This window comes from Trichosurus vulpecula, chromosome 8, assembly GCF_011100635.1.
Source record: "Trichosurus vulpecula isolate mTriVul1 chromosome 8, mTriVul1.pri, whole genome shotgun sequence".
In the NCBI taxonomy this organism is placed as follows: Eukaryota; Metazoa; Chordata; class Mammalia; order Diprotodontia; family Phalangeridae; genus Trichosurus; species Trichosurus vulpecula.
Window position 1 is genome coordinate 22,845,983 of NC_050580.1, and position 21,072 is coordinate 22,867,054.

The window sequence follows — 21,072 nt, forward strand, 5'->3', positions numbered from 1 at the left end:
CACCTTCTGGACCCTCAATAGGGCAGTGGGGAGAGAGAGCGGTCTAGGGCCCTTGGAATTTGGGATTTGTGGGGCTTGGGATTTAATGTAGGAGCTGTTGCTGGTTTTGTGTGTGTGCTTCTGAGAAAGAGTGAGAGAGAAGACACAGAGACAGGGACAAAGATGTGGGCTAGGTGAAGGAGGAGGAGAAAAAGAGACTGGGAGACCCAGAGAGACAGAGGAAGAGACAGAACAGACAGAGACAGGAGCTGTCCCTAGCACCTAGGAAGGAAATTGGGCTTGGGAAGCTTTTGCAATGCAGCCTTCAGCTGATAATGCTAGGAGGGCCCCTTGGTCAGTTAATGGACAACCATTTATTAAACCCTTACTATGAGCTAGGCAAGGCTCTTAAGACTAAGGCAAATGCAGTCAAACCAAAGACTGACCATGACCACAAGGTGCTTACATTCTAATGCAGGAGGTAACAAGGAAATACTTTCCGGATAGAGTCTGGAAGTGGAAAACATCCCCTCACTGACTCCTGACAGTTCTCCCAGAGACTAATTAGCAATAAAAGATAAATAAGAAGAAAGAAGCACTTCTGTGGAAGCAGAGGGTAAAAATCAGACTTTCAATCTTCTCAAAGGAAAAGGAGATTACACTGAATTTCTCTAGGATAATTTGTGTTGAATGTCAACCCCACCTCTGGAACTATCAACCCACCTGTCTTTAAAAGCTTCAGAAGAATGGAGGACCAAAGGGAAAGGAGAGCTTTCTTTGAGCTCCTATAAAGACCACAGAATCATCTGTTTAGAGTTAAGAGGGACCTTGAAGCTCATCTTGTCCAAACCCCCTTGTTTTATGTATCAGGAAACCAAGGCCCAGAAAAGTAGGAGGAAAATACAAGGAAAGGGAAGAGAGCGATCCCATTATTTATTTTTTTTCTATTCCAGGGAACAGTTCATATTTTTAGTTCAGGTGAGGAGAAATATTTCAGTAGAATATGGTTATGCAATTGGGCTGCTGTTGTTTTGAAAGATGATAAAATATTTATCTTTCCTTTTAAGTATGCAAGGTACTGAGGGGATAAATCAGAAATGTCAAATTCACAAAATAAGCCTGAGAATTAACCCCCAAAGGAGAAATCATTTCTGAAAAGCCGGTAGGCTCATTATCAGCCCTGATATATCCCTCCTCTCCTCTGACCTGTTTTCATTATCTCTTGGGATGAAGGAGCGTGGCTGAATGCTGGTTTGAGGGAAAACCCTGACAAGCTTCTCAGGAGGATTCTGTCCTCAGAAATACCACACACACAATACCACCGTGTCAGCAGCTGCTTTCTTCTTAAGCCAGAAAGATAGAAAAAGAAACAACATGACAAAGACTTGGCCAGTCAGAAAACATTCACATTTCTGGCTACATTTTTTTCTTTCTATGTCAGGTGGGAATAAGATCATGGTAGCATCCTGGTTTGGGACCAAGAGTGCTCCTTTTGGAGGCAGAGGGCCTGGGTGCGAATCATGTCTCTTCTACTTATTTCCCATCTCTCCTTGTTTTCTCACCTCTACCTGTGGCTTCCTTCAAGACTTGGTTCAAATCTCTCCTTCCACAGGCTTCCCAGTCCGCCTCCCCCTTCATGCGCTTCTTGCTAGTGCTTTTCCTCTGAGGTTTCTTTACATTTGCCCCATATAGATCTCTAATGTACCTAGCTGTTCCTACGTTGTCGTCTCCATTTGACTGGGAGCTCTTCGAGGGCAGCCCAGTGCCTCTTACATAGCAAGCACTTTGTTTTTGTTGTTGTTGGTCCTTTGTTTTGGAAGAGGACCAACAGAAGCACTTCAAACATGCTTGTTGACTGACAACCTCTCTGGGACTCAGTTTCCTCATTTGCAAAATGAGAGTATTGGACTCTATGACCTCTAAGGTCCCTTCCAGCTCTGACCCCATGAAGGGTAAAGGCAGAAATAAACCTGCTAGAGGAGATCCTTCCTGTAACTGAGGGTCAGACGCAGGGGGTGACTTAACCCAGCTTATAATGTCACAAAGTATTGGAGCCAACATTCAAACCTGGGTCTTTTCTTCTTGTTTCACTATGTGGCCCCTACATAATCAGTCAACCGGTCAGCACCTTTACTAAGTACCTACTATGTGCCATTCCCTTTACTAGGCACCGGGGATACAGAGACAATAAGAAGCCATAAAAGAGCTCATGGTCTATTAAGGGAAACTACATGTACACATAGAACCATATACAAAAAACATAAATGACTCGATGGGCATTTATTAAGTAGCTACTATGTGTCATCCTCTTTACTAGGCACTGGGGATACAGAGATGATAAGAAGCCACAAAAGAGCTCACATTCTATTAAGGGAAACTACATATACATATAGAATCATACACAAAATAGATGACTTGATAAATGTTTATTAAATATCTGCTATGTGCCATCCCCTTTACTAGGCACTGAGGATTCAGAGACAATAAGAAGCCATAAAAGAGCTTACGTTCTATTAAGGGAAACAACACATACACATAGAACCATATAAAAATGTATCAATGAATCAATAAGCGTTTTAAGGCACCTACTACATTCACCTATGTGGTAGGAGCTGAGCATACAAAGACAAAAATGAAAAAGTCCCTCCCTCAAGGAGCTTATGTTGTAACAGAGGAGAAAGCACACACACATACGAGGATTTACAAAATATATATTTTAAAATATGAGGAAATGGGAGACATACTAGGGAGATGAGAAAATCAGGAAAGGCCTCATTTGGAGCTGGAGCCAAGTTTATCTTACATGCAAAAATCAATACAAGCAAGACGATTTCAGGCCTTAGTGGTAGCTTAAGTCTCCACGTCTCTCTGCGCTCCAGTTTCCCCATTTGTAGAACAAGGGGTGGGGATATATGATCATTCAAGTCCCCTTGAGCTCTAAACCTATGAGCCTATGAATCTGATAAATATCTGCCAGACGAAGCACAAGGATGCTTTAACCCAGAGGCTCTTTTTGGAGTCATGGACCCTTTTGTCACTCTGGGGAAGACAAAGGACCCTTCTCCAAATATTGTGTTTAAATAAGTGAAGTAAATGCTCATTTCAGTTAGAGGTTAGTGAAAATAAAGATGTCATTTTTTTCCCCTTACAAGTTCAAAATCTCCTGAAATCCATCAATGAGCCCAAGCTAGAAACTTTTGCTTTTATGTTGTGTTCGCGTCCCTCTGGGACTTATGGGGGGGGGGGTGGTGCTGGTAAATCTTTAACCACTAGCTCTCTGAGCGAGAAGAAACATACACAGGGTGCACTTTTAAGCTAAAGTTGGGTTCTTAACATTTTCTCCATGGCTTTCTTTAGTCTAGACAATCAACAAATCAAGGCGTAAATGATCACAATGAAAATTTCCCAAGCTACACCGGGAGTTCTTACCTCTCTCTCACAGTCTCTCTCACTTTTCCTCTCCTTTTCCTCTTTCCATTCCATCTAGTCCTTCTGGCTCAATGACTTTCCCTATGGGCATTCCCTGGTTTGGGCTCTTCTTGGCTGTGCAGTGAGGATGGAGGGAAGACCTCCAGCAGAACCCTGAAGGGCATCCCATGCCCCAAATTGCGTTTACCTGGGAAGGCCACTTCCCTGAAACAGTCGTCCTTTTCAAACTCTGGTCCCGCAAGTGTCTGTTGATCTTTGGAAGGAATAGCATGAGAGCTGGGGGATTGTATCATCATTACCTCATCAGCTCATGGAACCCAAGGTCAGGAAAGCCTTCAAAAATGACCTGACCCCAACAATCAGCCAGGAATCTAGGTCACTGGACACACCAGGGGAATGAGGGCTCAGCCTCTGGCCAACAGGCTGTCTCCCCAGCTCATGCTGAGTATGCCTGAAGGACATCTCTGGGAAAGGGAAAAAGTCAGCTGGCTAACTGGAGTTTTCTAAACAGCTGCCCATATGGTGTGGCACAAACAAAGCATCTGGGTAACTGAATGCAATTTTTCCTTCTTGTCCAAATGCTTTGGCATCATGAAAATGAGCACAGAATCTTTGGGTTCCTAGAATCATGGCTCTAGAGCCATAAGAGACCTCAAAGGCCATTAAATCCCTTCATCTTACTGATGAGGAAACTGGGGCCCAGGACAGATAAATGACTTATCCAAGGTCACTCAGAAATAATCATCAAGGGTGAGATTTGAGCCAGGTTCCTCTGACTCCAGTCAATAAATATGCAGGGATGACTTTCCTTCCTCTGTCCTTTCCTTCGTCCTTCCCTCCCTTCTTTCCTTCCTTTCCTTCCTTCCTTCCTTCTTTCCTTCCTCCCTCCCTCCCTCTCTCTCTCTCTCTCTCTCTCTCTCTCTCTCTCTCTCTCTTTCTTTCTTGTTAGAATAAGGATATTTAGATAAAACGAATACAATGGGGGCAAAGATGTCTTAAAAGGGATATCCAGTGTCATCATAGAATCACAACATGTTTAAGCTAAAGGAAATCTCCAGGGGCATCTAGTCCAATTTTTAATCAAAGTGTGAATCTCCTAGATTGTCTCTTCCATTTGTAGCTGTGGTCTTTGGGCCATTGGCTCAACTTCTCTGTGCCTCAGGTTCATTATCTGTAAAATGAGAGGGTTTTGACTAGTCACTAGATGGTCTCTTCCAGCTCTAGGCCTATGACTGTACAATTGCTACAACAGTGGTCTCTAAAGGGGGTGGTCACTGCACCCACTGAGGGTGATGTTATGATCCTCGAATTGTGTGATTAACCAATCAGAGGGTGAGAAGATGGGTTATGTTTCCCACTATTAGACAATTGTGGACTTGTCTCCAACACAACTAAGCCACCACTCTGCCCTCTCTTCACTCATTGATCAGCACTCTGGTCAGGGGAGGCCAAAGTTGAACACTGTCCCCTCACAGTGTTTGCAACCTAATTGCAACCTAGGGCTGAGCAGGCAAATTCCCTGCCTTGCCTCCCACATATGACTCCTTCCCCACCATGTCCCCACCCCCTAACCCCAATCATGTTGGTGCTGCCACTGGGACTCTTAAGGAGGCAGGCTCAGGGTCAGGGGGGTGGGGTTTGGAGTAGGACTCCTCCCTCCTTGTTCATTGAACAGAATTGAGTAGCAAAGGATACGAAGGCAAGGATGTAATCTGAACTGCGAACGTCATTATGGCACTCCCTCAACCCTCCTTTCCAACCTCCTTCTTACTCCCAGAGGGACCACCACCCTCCTAGCCACCCAGGCTCACCATCTTGAAGTCAGCCTGGACTCCTTCTTCTCATTCTACCTGTCCAGCCATCAGCTCAACCAAATCACGTCCTCCCATCGCCACTCCAGCTCTCCCATCTGTTCCCTTCTCTCTACTCACAGCCACTCTCCTAGTCTAGGACTGAAGCCATCTCTGAAGTGTTTTCTTCCCTGCCTGAAGTCTCCCCTTTCCAATGCATCTTCTACACAGCTATAGAAGTAACTGTCCTAAAGCACAGATCTGACTACTGGGTCACTCCCCTATTCAATAAACTCTAGTAGCTCCCTGCTGATTCTAGGATCAAATTGTATTCCATCTTCATCTCGTTCTTTTTTAATTCACATTTTTATAAGTTTTATAATGTATACCATTAGTATAACAGTACATATATATGCAAATTTTATATTTATAAATTACATTTAATTTATAAACAAGGAAAAATATACCTGTTAGGGGTACAGATGCAATTAACTGATAGAAGTGACTACAAAAGGTTGGTAATCATTACAACACCAAAAAAATTTTCTCCACACCTCTCATTTTACAAATGAGGAAACTGAGTCCTAAGGACTCTCCATACTCAGAGTCATGCAGATAGAGGTCATCAGAACACTCATAGAACATCTTCCATGTTCAGAAAACTGTGGTGGGTTCTGAGAGAGATAGATAAAATGAAGAAGTCATTTATCCCAGACTTCATGGAGCCTCTAGAGGGATTTGAACTCAAGTCTCCTGACTCCCAGAACTATTCTCTTTCCACTAATAACAATAATATTATTCCACTAACAATAACACCATTACACTAATAGCAATAATAAAAGTTGATGCTCATATGGCACACAATCTTTAAAAATAGATCATGTGATTCTGTCACCCCAGTCGATACTACAGATCTCCATTTTACAGTTGATTAAAAAGTGATTGGGGGGGGGTTAATTTTGGCAAATGACTTCAAATGACTCTCCATCAATCAATATTAAGATTTTCCCAGTGAGGCCCCACGGCCATGAGCCATGGGATGCCATGTTCTTGCTGGATGAATCCTAAATGGAGTGATCCAAGGGATGGTGGAGAGACTCCTGGTGTGTATTCTGTTATATGAACAAGGATGACTTGTGAGCTAGAGATGCCATGAGGGCTACCATCTTGGCCATAAACTAGTGTGACGCTATTGGAAATTTGCTTGGTTTCTGAAAATTCAGAGAAGGGATGGTGGTCTGGCCCAAGCTCTAGGTTTTTCTCCATTTCTCAATTAAAAGGTGATCAAAAGTAAGCTTAAGAAGTCCTAAACCAGGTTGTAGCCTCTTCCTACCCAATGCACCACATTAGTATTAACTGGGTACACCTAAGACAGCATGGGGCTGTCTTGAACTCCCAGAAGGTGAATCCAACATGTGGTCACACAGCCTCATCTCGTACAGCTATAGTAACATAGACAATGTGTTTTTTATGGTTACTGCTCCTATTTATCATCATCCCTATTATTGCTAATAATAATATTCAACATTTATATAGGGCTATAATGTTTGCAAAGTGCTTTACATACAGTATCTCATTGAAGTCTCATTACGACCCTGTGAAGTTCATTCCAGAGGCCTCATTATCTTTGTTTTGTGGACAAAAGAACGGAGTCTCAGGGACTTGATAAGGGTTTCTTAGCTACTATATGTCTGAGGCAAGATTCAAGCCCAGTCAAGCCCAGACAGCAAGGCTAGCCTTCTGTCCATCTTGCTGTGCTCATTTGTGATGGGAGGACAGACAGTACATTGGGTTCGGGATCAGGAAGGCCTGAGCACAGATCTTAGCTCTGCCTCTTTGACCTTGGGCAAATCTTTGGCCCTCCCTGGGCCTGAATCCTCTCCTTGGTAAAATGATGGGGTTGGACTCATTGGGCTCAAGGCTGCCTTCTTGCTCTATAATTATGGTCCTACTAAGTCTCTGCTACTACTTTGTTAGTATTACAAAGGAACATATCTCCAAAGACCTCAAAGCAACAGCCCAGAGTTCATTTTCAAAGCCCTGCCACACACCCCACATCATGCAGCTTCTAGAACCACTGATGAAGAGGTGGTGCCTCATTTTGTCCCAACTAGCTACGTAGATGATAGGTGTTCTATCTCTCTGGCATGGAGCAGTCCAGAGATATTCATAGCTCATATTTCTATATTTTCAACTTTGCAAAGTGATTCACATATATGTGACATTATTAGATCCTCTCCATCAATCAATAAAGTCACATGTATTAAGCATTTTTGATTTGCCAGGCACTATGTCAGATGTTATTGATACAAAATAAAAAAGAAATCTGTCTCTTTCCTCAAGGAGGTTACATTCTCCATATCACAATAATCCTGTGATAATGAATTGAAAGAATTATTCAACCATTTTACAGATAAGGAAAGGAGAGGCCATATAGTAGTTAAGCAGAAGAGAGACCCTGAGGTCTCTCGACTCTCAACTCAAAATCCATCCCATGGTGCCATGTTTCACAGACAAGGAGAGCCCTTCACCTCCTATGCTACAGAATCTTCGTCTGACTTGCTCTCATGATGCCATGTTCCTGCAACAGTGTCTCTAAACGAGATCCAGCTTTGGTGAATGAGGAGAAAGGTAGAAAAGAGTCAAGCTACTTTTCTAAGGTCTCTCTGTAGGTCAGTAGCAGAAGACAGGAGGAAATAAATGGGTTCCAACCACCAGTCAATTTCAATGCTAGAGTATAAGCTGCTTCAGGGCAGAGACTGCTTCATTTCTGTCTTGACCCAGCACATAGTGAGCAACCAACTTATCAACAAACATTCATTAGTAATAATGACAATAGCTCACAATTATAAAGCACTTCAAGGTATGCAAAGTACTTAAATATTATCTCAGTTGATCCTCACAAAACTCTGAAAAATAAGTGCTATTATTATCCCCAATTTATAGATAAGGAAGTTGAAGCAGGTGATAATTAAATGACTTTGACTAGGGTCCAACAGCTAATAAGTATCTGGAGCAGGACTGGAACTCAGGTCTTCCTGGCTCCAAGTCTAGAACTGTGCTAGCTAGCTTCCTCTTTTAAGCACTTCCTATGAGTCAGGAATTGTGTAAGGAGGCTTGTGTCAGAAAACTTTTTGAAAGGTTGTGTTCATTCTTCAAAATAAAACTCTTAGGTGATGGCCATACATAGAAAGGCAAAAGCAGTTTCTGCCTTCCAGGAGCTTCCATTCCACTGGGGGTGATGACATGTGAGTAAATAACCACTTACGAGGTATGTCCAGAGCAGTCTGAAGGGAATCTTAAGCTTAATAAGTGTCTGTTGATTGGTTGATTGAGTCTGTCCTCCTGCAATAAAAATGCTTTTATATCATTGGCCAGGAAGCACCATTTAGTCAAAATTCTGGGTTGCTATAGGTGGATTCACTTGCAAAAATAGGAGCAAGCAATAGGCCAGGCTCTTGTGTTGAATAACTCATGAAAATCTCTGTAGACTGTTCAGAGAGCATAGAAGAGGGAGAATAGCAGCTTTCTTCATGTTGTGAGAGGACATGGGAAAATCTGTGAAATCCAAAGAGAAAATACCAGTGGGAGAGTGCCCGTTCTCCATAGTTGAGGCAGAGGCCACCATGACTTCTGGCACAGTGTCTCAGGGAATGGTACAAAACAATACGAATCCTTGAGACTTTTCCTTTTATTTGTTATATTATGAATCAGAAGAGGGATGTCAGAGCTTCTTTGCCTAAGAATCTTTATTGTGTAGGAAGGAGGCCTTGGCAGGAGTCCTAAAATATTTAATCCAGGAAACTATTCACATTTTAAATATAGCAGCTGAATACAGTGATAAGCTAAAATTGGTCTAGGTATCAGGAGGAGAGAAAAGTATTTACTTAAGATGGCCAATTTCTTGGCATTTTATAATGTCGGGAAGGGAAGAACCTAATTTGAGTGTGGATGAGACTTGAAATGACAAATGCCACGGCTGGCTTCTAGCACATAATTATAATTTATTTGGTGGGGAGCAGTCTGTCAATCACAAGGCACTGGCCTCCAGCTTCCTGGTCAGAAAATTACAGGTTGGGGATTGAGGCCAGAAGGGGTTGAAGTAGGAGGTTTGGGGCACCCGAGCGAGAGGGGGCGGCCGCGTAGAAGTGGTAAGGCTTCTCTAATTCATCATTCCCAAATGTTAGGGGACAGCTGGTGCAGCTGGAGCCATGTGGGAGTTGATGGCAAATGAAAATAATTTGTTAAATTTTTGTGGTTGGTTTATAAGGCTCCCCCCCTCAAAATTACCACCAAAATGCTTATTGTCCTTTCCATTTTTATTCTCCACTTAAATCTATTTCTAGGTTCAACAAAGGGTGTGTCAAAAGGCATCTTATTAACTTGTTAGCTGATGGAATTTTAGAGTTTTTTGATCATATGCAGAGGATAAAAACATTTCATAGGAAACACAAATCTGAAGGCCATTTGGAAAAACAACATACTGAACTGAGATCATATTTCGGCAAATAGAGAAAATTTATTAAAACAATGATAGTCACTCGTAACCCTAATGTCTAAGTTCTTGATTCTTGAATAATCTGTTCATTATATCTTTACTACCTGGCCCTCAGTTTTTCTATCTGTACAGTGGAGGGTTTGACAATATAATCTCTCAGGTCCCTTCTTGCCCAAAGTCCTGTGATTCATGAGCCTAATATTAATCGATCGCTCAGTCAACAAATCAGTCAACAGGCAAATATCATGTTCCTCCAATGTTCCACTTTGTGAAGCATTGAGGATATAAGAAAAAGAACAAAACATAAAAAATCCTCCTTGCCCTCTAAAGACTTACATTCTAATGGGGGAGAAAACATAGTTAAATCACAGCATATAAGAAAATATAGAGACCCTGGAAGGTAAGGTTAGTGGTGATGGCACCAGCAGCTGAGGGGATTAGGACATTTCAATGCAAAAAAGGAGATCATCTCCAAAGCAGAGAGATGATGTGTACACAAGTGTTGAGTTAACTAAATTCTTCATTTCTGCAAAATGAAGCTCTTAAAACTATCATTTCTTTCTGACCATGCTGGAAGAAACAAGGACCATGAAAAGTACAGGGAAGCCTCAGCAACCTCATATGAACAGATGCAGAGAGAAGTAAGCAAAACCGTTAAGGGAATATATACAATGACCACCCCATAAATGGGGCAGCTAGGTGGTGCAGTAGATAGAGCATTGGGACTACAGTCAGGAAGACCTGAGTTCAAATCTAGCCTCAGACACTTCCTAGCTATATGAGCCAGGGCAAGTCACTTCACCCTGTTTGCCTCAGTTTCCTCATCTGTAAAATGAGCTAGAGAAAGAAATGTCAAGCTACTCTAGTATGTCTGCCAAGAGAACCCCAAAAGGGGCACAAAGAGGCATAAACAACTCAATAGCAACCACATAAGTGTAAAATGTGTATATATGCACAAATACATATATGAATATATATGCATCCATACATGTAGGTGTGTATATACAGACACAGGCATATGTACACAAATTCAGATTACATACATATTGCTGTATAAAATATAGATAGTGCATACATACATATGTACATTTATGTACATGCAGACACATATATTTATTGTACATATACACACATGGTAAATATATAAAATACCTATAAACACGTACATATATGTATATATGTGTATATATACCACTCTGTCTGTCTGTCTGTCTGTCTGGCTCTCCCCCAAGCGAGGCCTTGCAGAAGTAGGGGGTTATTGGTGTGCAATGTTGCACGTACTGGCTTCCACAATTGCATTGGCTACTTTGGCTGACCTGATTCTTTCCCCCTCTTTTCTTTTTAAATCTTTGTTACAAGGGATGGCTTGCTAGGGAGGAGAGAAGGGAAGTATGTATTTGGAAATGAAGATGACATTAAAACAAGACACCAAGAAAATGAGATCAAAAAACAGGAAGCCGAATATTATTTCTGCCAAACCTGGACTTAGAACTTCACAGCAGGGTTAGAGAATGAGGTTTTACAATTATCCAGGGAAGACCTGTTATCAGGAGAGATCAAAATTTTTTTCAGTGTATCAATCTTTGGGCAGCTACAGCTACATGATTGTGTTTGTGAGAAGTAATGGTCCATAACAAACTGCCATCCTCTATACATGAACATGATAAAGCTGCCCTCCACCACCACTGACCCGCCCCGCCCCGCCCAGGGGTGAATGTTAGATTTAAACCAGTCCAAACAGGCTCTCTTGCTCACCCCACCTCAGCAGGTAACCCAGCTGTGTATTTCTCCTCCACATCTGTCCAGATCAGCAGTATAATTGGTGTTTATGCAACGAAATGAAGCGGATTGCTCACATAGGGATTAAAACCAGAGGATCTAGAGTGAGAGGAACCCTCGGAGACCCTCTAGGCTGCCAACAAGTCCAAGGCAGGTGAAGTAAGTCGCCTGCCCAAAGTCACACAGGTAGAACATAGTGGAGCTAAGGTCTAACCCAGGTCCCCTTAGTCCAAAGCCACTGTCCTAATCCACTACAAAAACAGTAGTCTTGTTTGTCCAGTTCCCTTAGCAACTGAAGTAACTGTATATCTATGTGTATAATACATAGGACATTATGATATATTTGTGTACATGTATACATATATGTATACCTATACACACATATTATTATATATCCAGTTATTTCATTGGTTTGCTAACTGCTGCTGAAACTCTTTCTAACAAAGCTGATCAGCATTTGTCTTGCAATTTATATTTATAGTCTTAGTAGTCTGAGCCTGAAAGTAACTGACCCAGGATCACCCATCTAGTGTGTTTCACAGGAAAGACTCAAACTTGAGTATCCTTGATCTGAATTTGTATTATTCAATACCCATCACTATCTCTCAATCATATAAATATCATACAGAATATTCTCATTTTGTCATTTCATCATTGTAATTTTCTTTCACATCATTAGTTTCTATCATTTGTTCTCAGGTCCACTCATGATTTAGGATTTCATTGTTAAATCTCCATTTGGGTCAGTATCTTTCGCTTGTGCTCTCTGAACTGATTGCTAGTTTTACTATCTCATGATATCTATAAAATATGTTATTTTTGCTTTTTTTTACATTGATTGGCAATATCTCTGTGTCCTAATACACAGCCAATTTTTGTAAGTTTTATGTGGTGAGGAGAAATACTTTTTTCTTTCACAGTTCAATTCAGAAGATACTATATATCTTTTAGTTCTAATTTCTCTGGCAATTTGTTCAATTCTATGATTTTTCTTTTTGTTTATTTTTCTGTTAGATTTGTTCAAAACTGAGAGAGGGCCATTATAGTCTACAGCTACTATCTTAGTATTGTGTGTATATATCCTTGAAATTCAGCTAATTTTCCTTTATTCATTTAAATGCTAAAGCTTTTGGAGTTTATAAGTTTAAGGTTGTTATTTCTTTTCTATGGTTCTTTTCTGTATAATTTACTTGCCTTATCTCTATTTATATTGTAAATATTTGATTTTGCTCTGATCACAAGATTGCAATTCCTGATTTTTGGGATTCACCAGTAAAATTATATTCTAGTTTCTCATTTTTGTATTCTGTATATGTCTTTGCTTTTTAGGGGTGTTTCTTACACACAAAAGATAGTAGAGTTTTTGTTTTTTAATCCAATCTGGCACTCTCTTTTATTTTATTGGATTGTTTAATCCATTTAGATTTAAAGTTATGAGAGCTAGATTTATATTTCTCCCCATTTGTCTAAAATACTCTCATTTCTAAGGAGATTAGATCCTATGAGAAGAGGCATCCTTCACAGTTAATCCTCTTCTTTGACCTTAGAGCAATATCTCACAGGAGGAGACACTGGGAAGGAATCTTCACAGAGGCATGTGATACTGCAGAGAAGGTGGTTTTGACAAATGTGCAAAGACATTAGAGTGTTGGCTCTGCTACTTATTACCTGTGTGACCTTGGGAAAGTCATTTTTATTCTCTGGGCCTTGGTTTGTTCTTTTGCAAAATGAAGGGGACAGATTCTAGATGGCCTCTGAAGTCATTGACAGTTTTGGAACCATCCCCCAAATGATGGTTCTGACAGCTGCCTGTTACCATAACTCCACCTTCATTTCCAAATGAGATAAGATAGGTAACGTGGTTTGCAAATTTCAAAGAATGATAGAAATGGCAGGTAATATTATATTTGATTAGAGTAGTCAGGAATTGACATTAAGTGGATTAATTTTTTGTGTTTCTCTTTTCTAATTTTACCTTCCCATGGCCCTTTGATTTCTTTTTCTTTTAATACTCAGAAAGCCTTATTGATGCTCTCAGGAGATTAACAATGTTTATAGAACAATAGTTTAAAAGTTCTTTGAATTAGCAGAATCACTAATAAAATAAACGTCCAACCGCTAGTGGAGAGCATTAAATAGTTATAAGTGAATCTTGTTAGAAGGACAGGATATAATGGATTGAAATGATGTATAATAGGAACTCTCTAGCCTTGGAGACAACGTAGTGATAATTCAGGCTTTGAAAAGTGTAACTTAATGGGCCCAGTTTTTCCTCCTTGTAATACCCCTATTATCAGACAATCTGCATAACTGAAGGATGAAGGCCAGCAGGTTTTTGATCTAATCCGTTAGGTATTTCTCCCCTTCCTATCGGCTTCAAAAAATATTTAAACTTCATTGAGATACTTAATGCTAGAATGAAGAGGAAGGAGGACCAAGAGAGTCTGGAGAAGTGCCAGTCTTAAGAAAAGCAACCTTATCCAAGGTATTTTTTATTCCATAAAGGGAATTGTTTTACAAGTGAAAAACATGATGACCCCAAATCCACAAATGTAAAGATAAAAATATGTTTGTTGGATCATCTGAGTTAGATTTCAACACTCACTCTCTCTCTCATACACACACACACATAAGCACACGTACATCTACAAAAACATACACATATATACAAAAATGCCTGGAAGTTTTTTGTGCTACCTACTTTTTCCATCTTTTTTTTGTGATGGGGTAAGTGACTTGCCCAGGGTCACACAGCTAGCAAATATTAAGTGTGTAAGGTCAGATTTGAACTCAGGTCCTCCTGACTCCACGGCCAGTGATTTATCCACTGCACCACCTAGTTTCCCCTCTTTTAACCTATTAAAAGATATTTTTATTGGTCTCTTTGGCTTTTACATCACCTTTATTTCCAAATACATCTTTCACCTTCCCCTCCTCAGGAAGCTGTCTCTTGAAACCAAGAATTTTTTTTTTAAAAAAGGCAGTTCAAAGCAAATACAACGAAAACAGAGAGTGAAGTTGACCAAATTTTCCAAATTCCACACCCATAGTCTCCCACCTCTGTAAAGAAAGCAGGAAGGCCTATTTATTCCACAGCCACACCCTCTACCCCTTGCCTTTTATCACCAGCTCTCATAAATCACTCCACTGGCCAGTGACAACTTTCAATGAGAATATTTGCTACCCTGTATATAAGTTGAGAAATTTTAATTTTGTGAGAGCAAAATTCCAATTTCCAATTTCTGAATATGAGTATACCTAGTCCAGGGTCTTAAGTTAGTAGTTTTGAAATATGTTTTTATTTAATTGAAAATGAATTGAAGGATATTCAGTGGACAGAGTATGGGATCCTGCCTCAGGCACTTAATAGCTCTGTTGATGCTCTGGTCATAGAGCCTCTCTGCACCTCAGGTTTTCTTTCTGTATAACGGGTACAGCAATAGCTCATAGCTCCCTGAGTTGTTGCATGGATCAGATCAGAAAATATACATGAAATGCTTTGCAAACATCAAATCGCTCTATGCAAACTCTAGCTACTGTTACATCTATATTACGTGGGCTAGTATTATTTGGTAATAACATTGGCTAAGTGGATAGAGAGCTTACTTCAGAGTCAGGAAGACTTGTCATTCCTCTGCCATGTACCAGCTGCCAACAAGCACTTATTAAGTGTCTATTATATGCCTAGCACTGTGCTACCCTTAATTTACAGGAACTGAGAATTCCCTAGACTGGTAAAGTCGAAAGTTTGGGGAAAAAAAAACAAACCAAGAGGAAGAAAAATAAATAACCTAAAACAATATTGTAATGATAGAATCACAGAATTCCAGGGAGTCAGATCTCGAAGGGATTTCGTTGACCATCAAGTACATCCCCGAACTGACTGAGAGTTTTGCTTCCAACATCTCCACTGGGGGCTCAGCCAGACTCTTCCTGAATATCTCTGAAGCCAAGGAGCTTGCTGCCTCCTAAGGCAGACCTTTCCATTTGGGGACAGCTCTAATCATAGGAAGTTTTTACAACCTTCCCCTTTTAAAAATGACCATAATAGCTTTAGTAGGAGCACAGTAGCAGATTGGTGTTCATCCTAATGTTTGGCCATGATAAAGAAAACTTTGTGTAGTTTTAAAGCATCATTGCCTGAGAAGCTAAGAGATTTGAAGCCATTTTTCTCTAGAAATGGGGTTTCAAGTTGAGTGATCGGCTGTAGAGATTATCATGAAATTTACATGCAACACCTTCCATTTGTCTAAGAGACTAGCCAGATCTCAGTTTGAGCAACCCAGCTGGAGAATCCTACTCAATCATTACATAATCAAAACTTATCACTTCCTAAGAAAGAATATTTATCTTCTTGACAACAACAAAAGAAGCTTGCTTTGCTTTCTCTCTAGTTTGTCCTTAAGTGACTTCACCATGATGATTTTGCCCTATCTTGTTAATTCTCTACTTCCTCCCCCTCCTGCCCTCCCCCAAGCAAAATATAATTTTCTAGCAATTTAAGGAACATACATTCATGGGTCCATCATTTCAAAACAGATCTAAGGCACTGCTCTCTTCCAGCCAACAACTGGAAACATCTGGGGCAGAAGATGAGGGGGTAAAAGAGTAACATTACGAGTTTCTGTTTCAGAGTTTATACTATTGTACAGCACGTGCTGTTTAAAAGTTTTAATGAAAAAATACTACAGGAAAATTATAGTAGTTTGAGATTTTAATATTATTATTATGATATACTACCAATATTACAGGTTCTTAACTTTTTTTTCTATCATAGACCCCTCTGGCAGTGTGGTGGAGCCCATGGACCTCTTCTCAGAATAATGTTTGTTTGTTTTTGCCTATATTCATAATCTGAAGAAAATGCTGAATTTCAATTAGATATTAGTAAAAATAAAAATGTGAATTTTTTTTATTCCATTCAAATTCAGGGATCCACTGAAGTCTATCCACAAACTCCAGGTCAAAAATCCCATGGCATTTATTTATTTATAAATCTTTATGCTGTAAGACTTTGAAAGTTGTCTTTGACCAATTAGTCTACCAAAATGACAATATATCCTGAAAATTCTTCATTTTTTTTCAACCTATATTCCACTGGAAACATAACTCTGAATTTAATGAGTTAACCAAAACATCTTGTTTACCACAATAGGTTTGTGTGGCAAAAAAGTATTGGCTTATGAAGTAAAAATCTTCATTTTTAAACAAACAAAAAGATTGCTGCTCCTGTTAGTCATAGACCAGTGACCAATCTGACCTAACCATGAGGAGAGAGAGAAAGACAGAGAGAAACAGAGACAGAAACAAAGAGAGAAATAATTCCCTAATTTCTACAACTAACTCCAAATGAAAACTCTTAGAAGAGAAGGATGAAAACCAAATCATCTACTGTACCCTTCTTGCCAGGCTTTTTTCCATAGCTCAGCTCATGTGGGAGAATAGCTCAGTCTTCCACCCCAGCCCAACATGAAACCAGAAGCCAGAAACATCACCACCCAATTTCAAACTAAGCCCAGCCCAGCCCAGCCCAGTAATGGTACCTATGACCCCATAGTGACGAGGCTCATGGGCAATTTGTAATGGGTGGGCGCTTTAGGAAACATTCTGGGAAGCATACCTACAAAGCCTGCCAACCCTTGGCACGTGACCTGAGCTCAGATGCTTGCTGTCCAGTCACCCGGTAGACATGACACAAGCCACAAAACAGACAGGTCCCTGAAATTTGTCTTCTACTTAGGGCTTTTAGCACCTCCAAAAGAATTTCCCTCCTGAAGATTGTGGTGCACCTCCAGGTATGCAAGCTAAGATGGGAGATATTTGCCATTTGTTTAAAGCAGCCCCAAAATGAGTGTACCAGAAAAGCTTTTTTCTCTCCAATCTAAATCCCATTAGGGCATCTTTAAAATACCTATTTACGAGATTTTCACATCTAATGAAAAAAGACCTAGTGGTAGCTTTCAGTAAGTCTCCTAATTTCTAATGTATGTGTTCCTTTTTTAGGAAGGGAGAGGGAAAGGATGCCATAAAGCATATTTTAAGAATTTCTTTCTCAAAAGGACTGTGCTCTGCTAGTAGATCATTTCTGCTGATGCCTGAAGCTACATGAGCCATATCCATCCATTCATTGCAAATTTCAAAGTTAATCTGGGGGAAAGCCTAGCTCCTGACATACCAAGCATGCCCCAAATCATGAGAACTTTTCCAAAGTTCCTTAGTCCTGAGGTCTTCCCATTCCAAAGGACTTTCATAAAGGTCCTCATGGCCCCAAGGGGAAAAAAGTACTTAACGAAAAGTTCATCTTTTAGCACTGAGTGGTTCATTTGTAAGAGGAAAGGATCGATTAAATCTGATTCCTGACTCTGATTTAAAATCAGTTCAAAATTATAAATTTTTGCATTTAAGTCTTTTAAAGTACCACTCATACTATTACACTTCAAATTTTGAAAAATGACATTTAAAATGATTTTTGATATCTTTTGTTTTTTCACAGATTATATTTCCCAGTGTATACCTCCCCCTCTGCTCCCAGAGAACCATTCCTTATAATTAAGAATAAAAAAAGGAAAAAGAAGTAAAATTAACACATCAACAAAATCTGGCATTATATGTATCATTCTCATGGTCCCCCACCTCTGCAAAGAAGGGAGAAAGGTGCATTTTCATATCTTATCCTTGGGGGTCAAGGTTGGTCACTATAATTTCACAGCATTAAATTTCATGTTTGTCTACCTCTCACTAAAACTCTTGGGCAATCCTAAAATCCAAATGTGCTTGCTGACTCTCTTGAGCCATTATCTGTCACTAGCACTTGAATTACAATTTAAAGAATCATATCCACACATACGGCAATGCTCAGATTTGAAATCTAGCCCCTGGAAGGCAAGCAACTTGGAAATCTCCATTATGGACAGGGAGTGAAATTTCTTATTGGTCGAGAAGATGATATTGATTGGAAATAAACAAAGTGGAAATAAGTAGGAGTACAGAAAATAGGCCAGAATCTAAATATCCTTTGATGTGCTACCTATAGTCAGAAGTATTTTGAATATTTATAAACATGCAGCAAATATTTTCTGTTCTCTTTCCCTCATCATTTAAAAAAAGACTATTCACCTGATTGCTCCAAACAACAAAATGAGATACAATTATTTGCAACTGCTTATGAGAAAGTCTTTTTAAAAAAGAGAAATGAAATTATCTGCCTCTCTCTTTTCCTCCAAGTAACCAATTATATGTTTTAAAAAGAAATAAATAAAAGATTTTTGGCTTGGCATTTTTTATTCCAACTGTCAAAAACATTCTTTTTATAATTAATAAGTCAAAAAATTTCTGCCAAGTACCTGCCGGAAAAGTTTTTTAAAGCCCCAAAGTGTATTTTTTTGAGAATAAGTGAAATGCCTTAAACCCTCACCATCTTCAGAGCTTAAGAATGCCCACTGCATTAGGCCCACAGTCACCCCTGACCACCACAGAAATCCCTTCTGCATTTCATGAAGCATCCTCTCCAGACCAGGCCCCCTGCATCGCACACACCAAACCATAGTCCAGGCAAGACCTACCTACAGCTGGCTGGCTCCAAGAGCCGGAGGAAGACAGCCTCGATCAATTGCACCCCCTCCACTCCCATGTTGGCCACCATGCCAACACATCCATCATTTCCGAGCACATACACGCTTCTTTCCTCCATAAAAACACAATCCATTTCTTTACATTACCGACACCCATGGCAAACCCATGATTCTGGCCAACACTAGGTTCCTTGTAAAAGCTGCAAATGCTTACTTGTTCTGGGAAGCTCTCAAAGTCTTCCACTGCCATCCTTTCTGTGGCCAACTCTGAAACCTGATCACTCAATTAGTTAACACTTTGGACACAGCATCACGGCTAAAAATACTATCGGCTCTGGGAAATGTCAAGCTTTCTCTTTTTCCTTTCCTTTTCTTTTTCTTTTATTTTTTAAATTGCTCTCCTCCACCACCAGCAATGAAGCATTAGCTGGCCTGACTTTCATTAACGACCAAAGCGGCAAAGATAGGAGAGGGCTTGAAAAAAGTTCCACGAGCCCCGACCGATAATGCAGCGTGTCCCAGAATTCCGTGCTGACTTACCATATTTGTAGCCTCCAATCGCCCTCTGTATATGTAATCATGATATGTGGAATGCCAAAAATAGCAGAGCCATCAGCTGAGGGAGCCCACTATGGACTCCCTCATGAAACCAGCTTTTGTCATTCCCCTTATCAGCCAGCTCTGGCCTCCGGACTGCAGGCACACAGCTCTGACATTCATTGTGCGGGCAACAAAGCCACCATTTCATCCGTGGGGTATCTGGAAAAGCCTTCTTGCCTGCTTTCTACTAAGTGGTAGATTTAAAAAAATTAAATTAGGTTTGTTGATGAAACAGGTCTAGGAAGCAGTGGAGATGTCGATCAATTGATCAACAAACATTTATTAATCATTTGTTTTATGTGAGGCACAGTGCTGGGATTAGAAATACAATGAAAAAAGGAAACAGACATTGGTCTCAGAGAGCTTACATTCCATCAGGGAGTTGGGATGTAATGTATATGTGTGTGTATATGTGTGTGTGTGTGTGTGTGTGTGTGTGTGTGTGTGTGTGTGTGTGTTTGTGTGTGTGTGTGTGTGTGTTATATAAATACAGAGTAGTTAAGGAGGAGAAGGCACTAACAAACGATCTCATGTCATGGAAAGATGAGGCTGGGGCAGAAGCCCACCCCTGGAGCTTGCTGACACATAATAAATCATTTAAATTCTTCCAGACTATTTTCTCATTTGTAAGACGTAGGGGTTGGATTGGATTGATATTCAAAGTCCCCTGAAGCTGCAAAATCCTGTGATATATGAATATATATGATACGTTGCATTATGGTGTGTGCTTGGGATTCTCATTGGATATTTCAAGAGAGAATGTGCCTTAGAGATGGCCCAATGAAACATGTTTTGGTTTTTTTTCCCAAAAATGAATCTACTACCACCAGTTAGCATGGTTGTCTACACTAACAGGCAGCCTCATTGCCCTGGCCAAGGCTCATAGATTATAGCTGGAAAGGACCTCAGAAACTATCTAGTCCACACCCCCCCCTTATTTTGCAGTTAGGGAAACTGAGGTCCAGGGAGTTTAAAAGACTCGCCCAATGTCACCCGCTGAGTTGTGGTAGAGCCAGGATTTTAATCTAGGTATTCAGATGCCAAACCCAGCAGCCTCTTCAAGGCCCCAGCAGTCTGACAGCGCTCTCTATCTTTAGTCCACCTTTTTCAATGTGGCCCAACAGAAGGTTCACATATCTATACAAAAAAGAAATCATTTCCACATACCCACCAAATGTAATAACTTTCTTATAGATTTGTCTAGAGTTTAATTTAATTGAATCCGAATTGTAAGATATATTATTATGTTATGTACTAATTTAATATATTTATACATATATATGATTAATATATTATATTAGTTATATTAATGTTGATGGATAGAATGAATTAAAATTTGTTAAGCACTTACTATACATCAGGCACAGTTGTGTACATTATTATCATTCCTAAGAGGCGGCTGTGTTATAGAGGACAGACCATCAGA

At 40.1% G+C, this 21,072-nt stretch overlaps 1 protein-coding gene across 2 annotated transcripts in view; it reads right to left on the reverse strand.

Annotated features, from left to right (window-relative positions):
* Positions 1-19,518, reverse strand: part of ANK3 (ankyrin 3) — a 275,643-nt gene extending 256,125 nt beyond the window's left edge. Inside the window, exon 1 of one of the 2 annotated variants that reach the window (XM_036769578.1) lies at positions 19,261-19,518. In XM_036769578.1, coding sequence (XP_036625473.1) covers positions 19,261-19,296 — 36 coding nt within the window. In that variant the 5' untranslated portion in view covers positions 19,297-19,518. The remainder of the gene's footprint in view (positions 1-19,260) is intronic. The other variant, XM_036769579.1, reaches the window with a different exon arrangement.
* Positions 19,519-21,072: the final 1,554 nt, after the last annotated feature.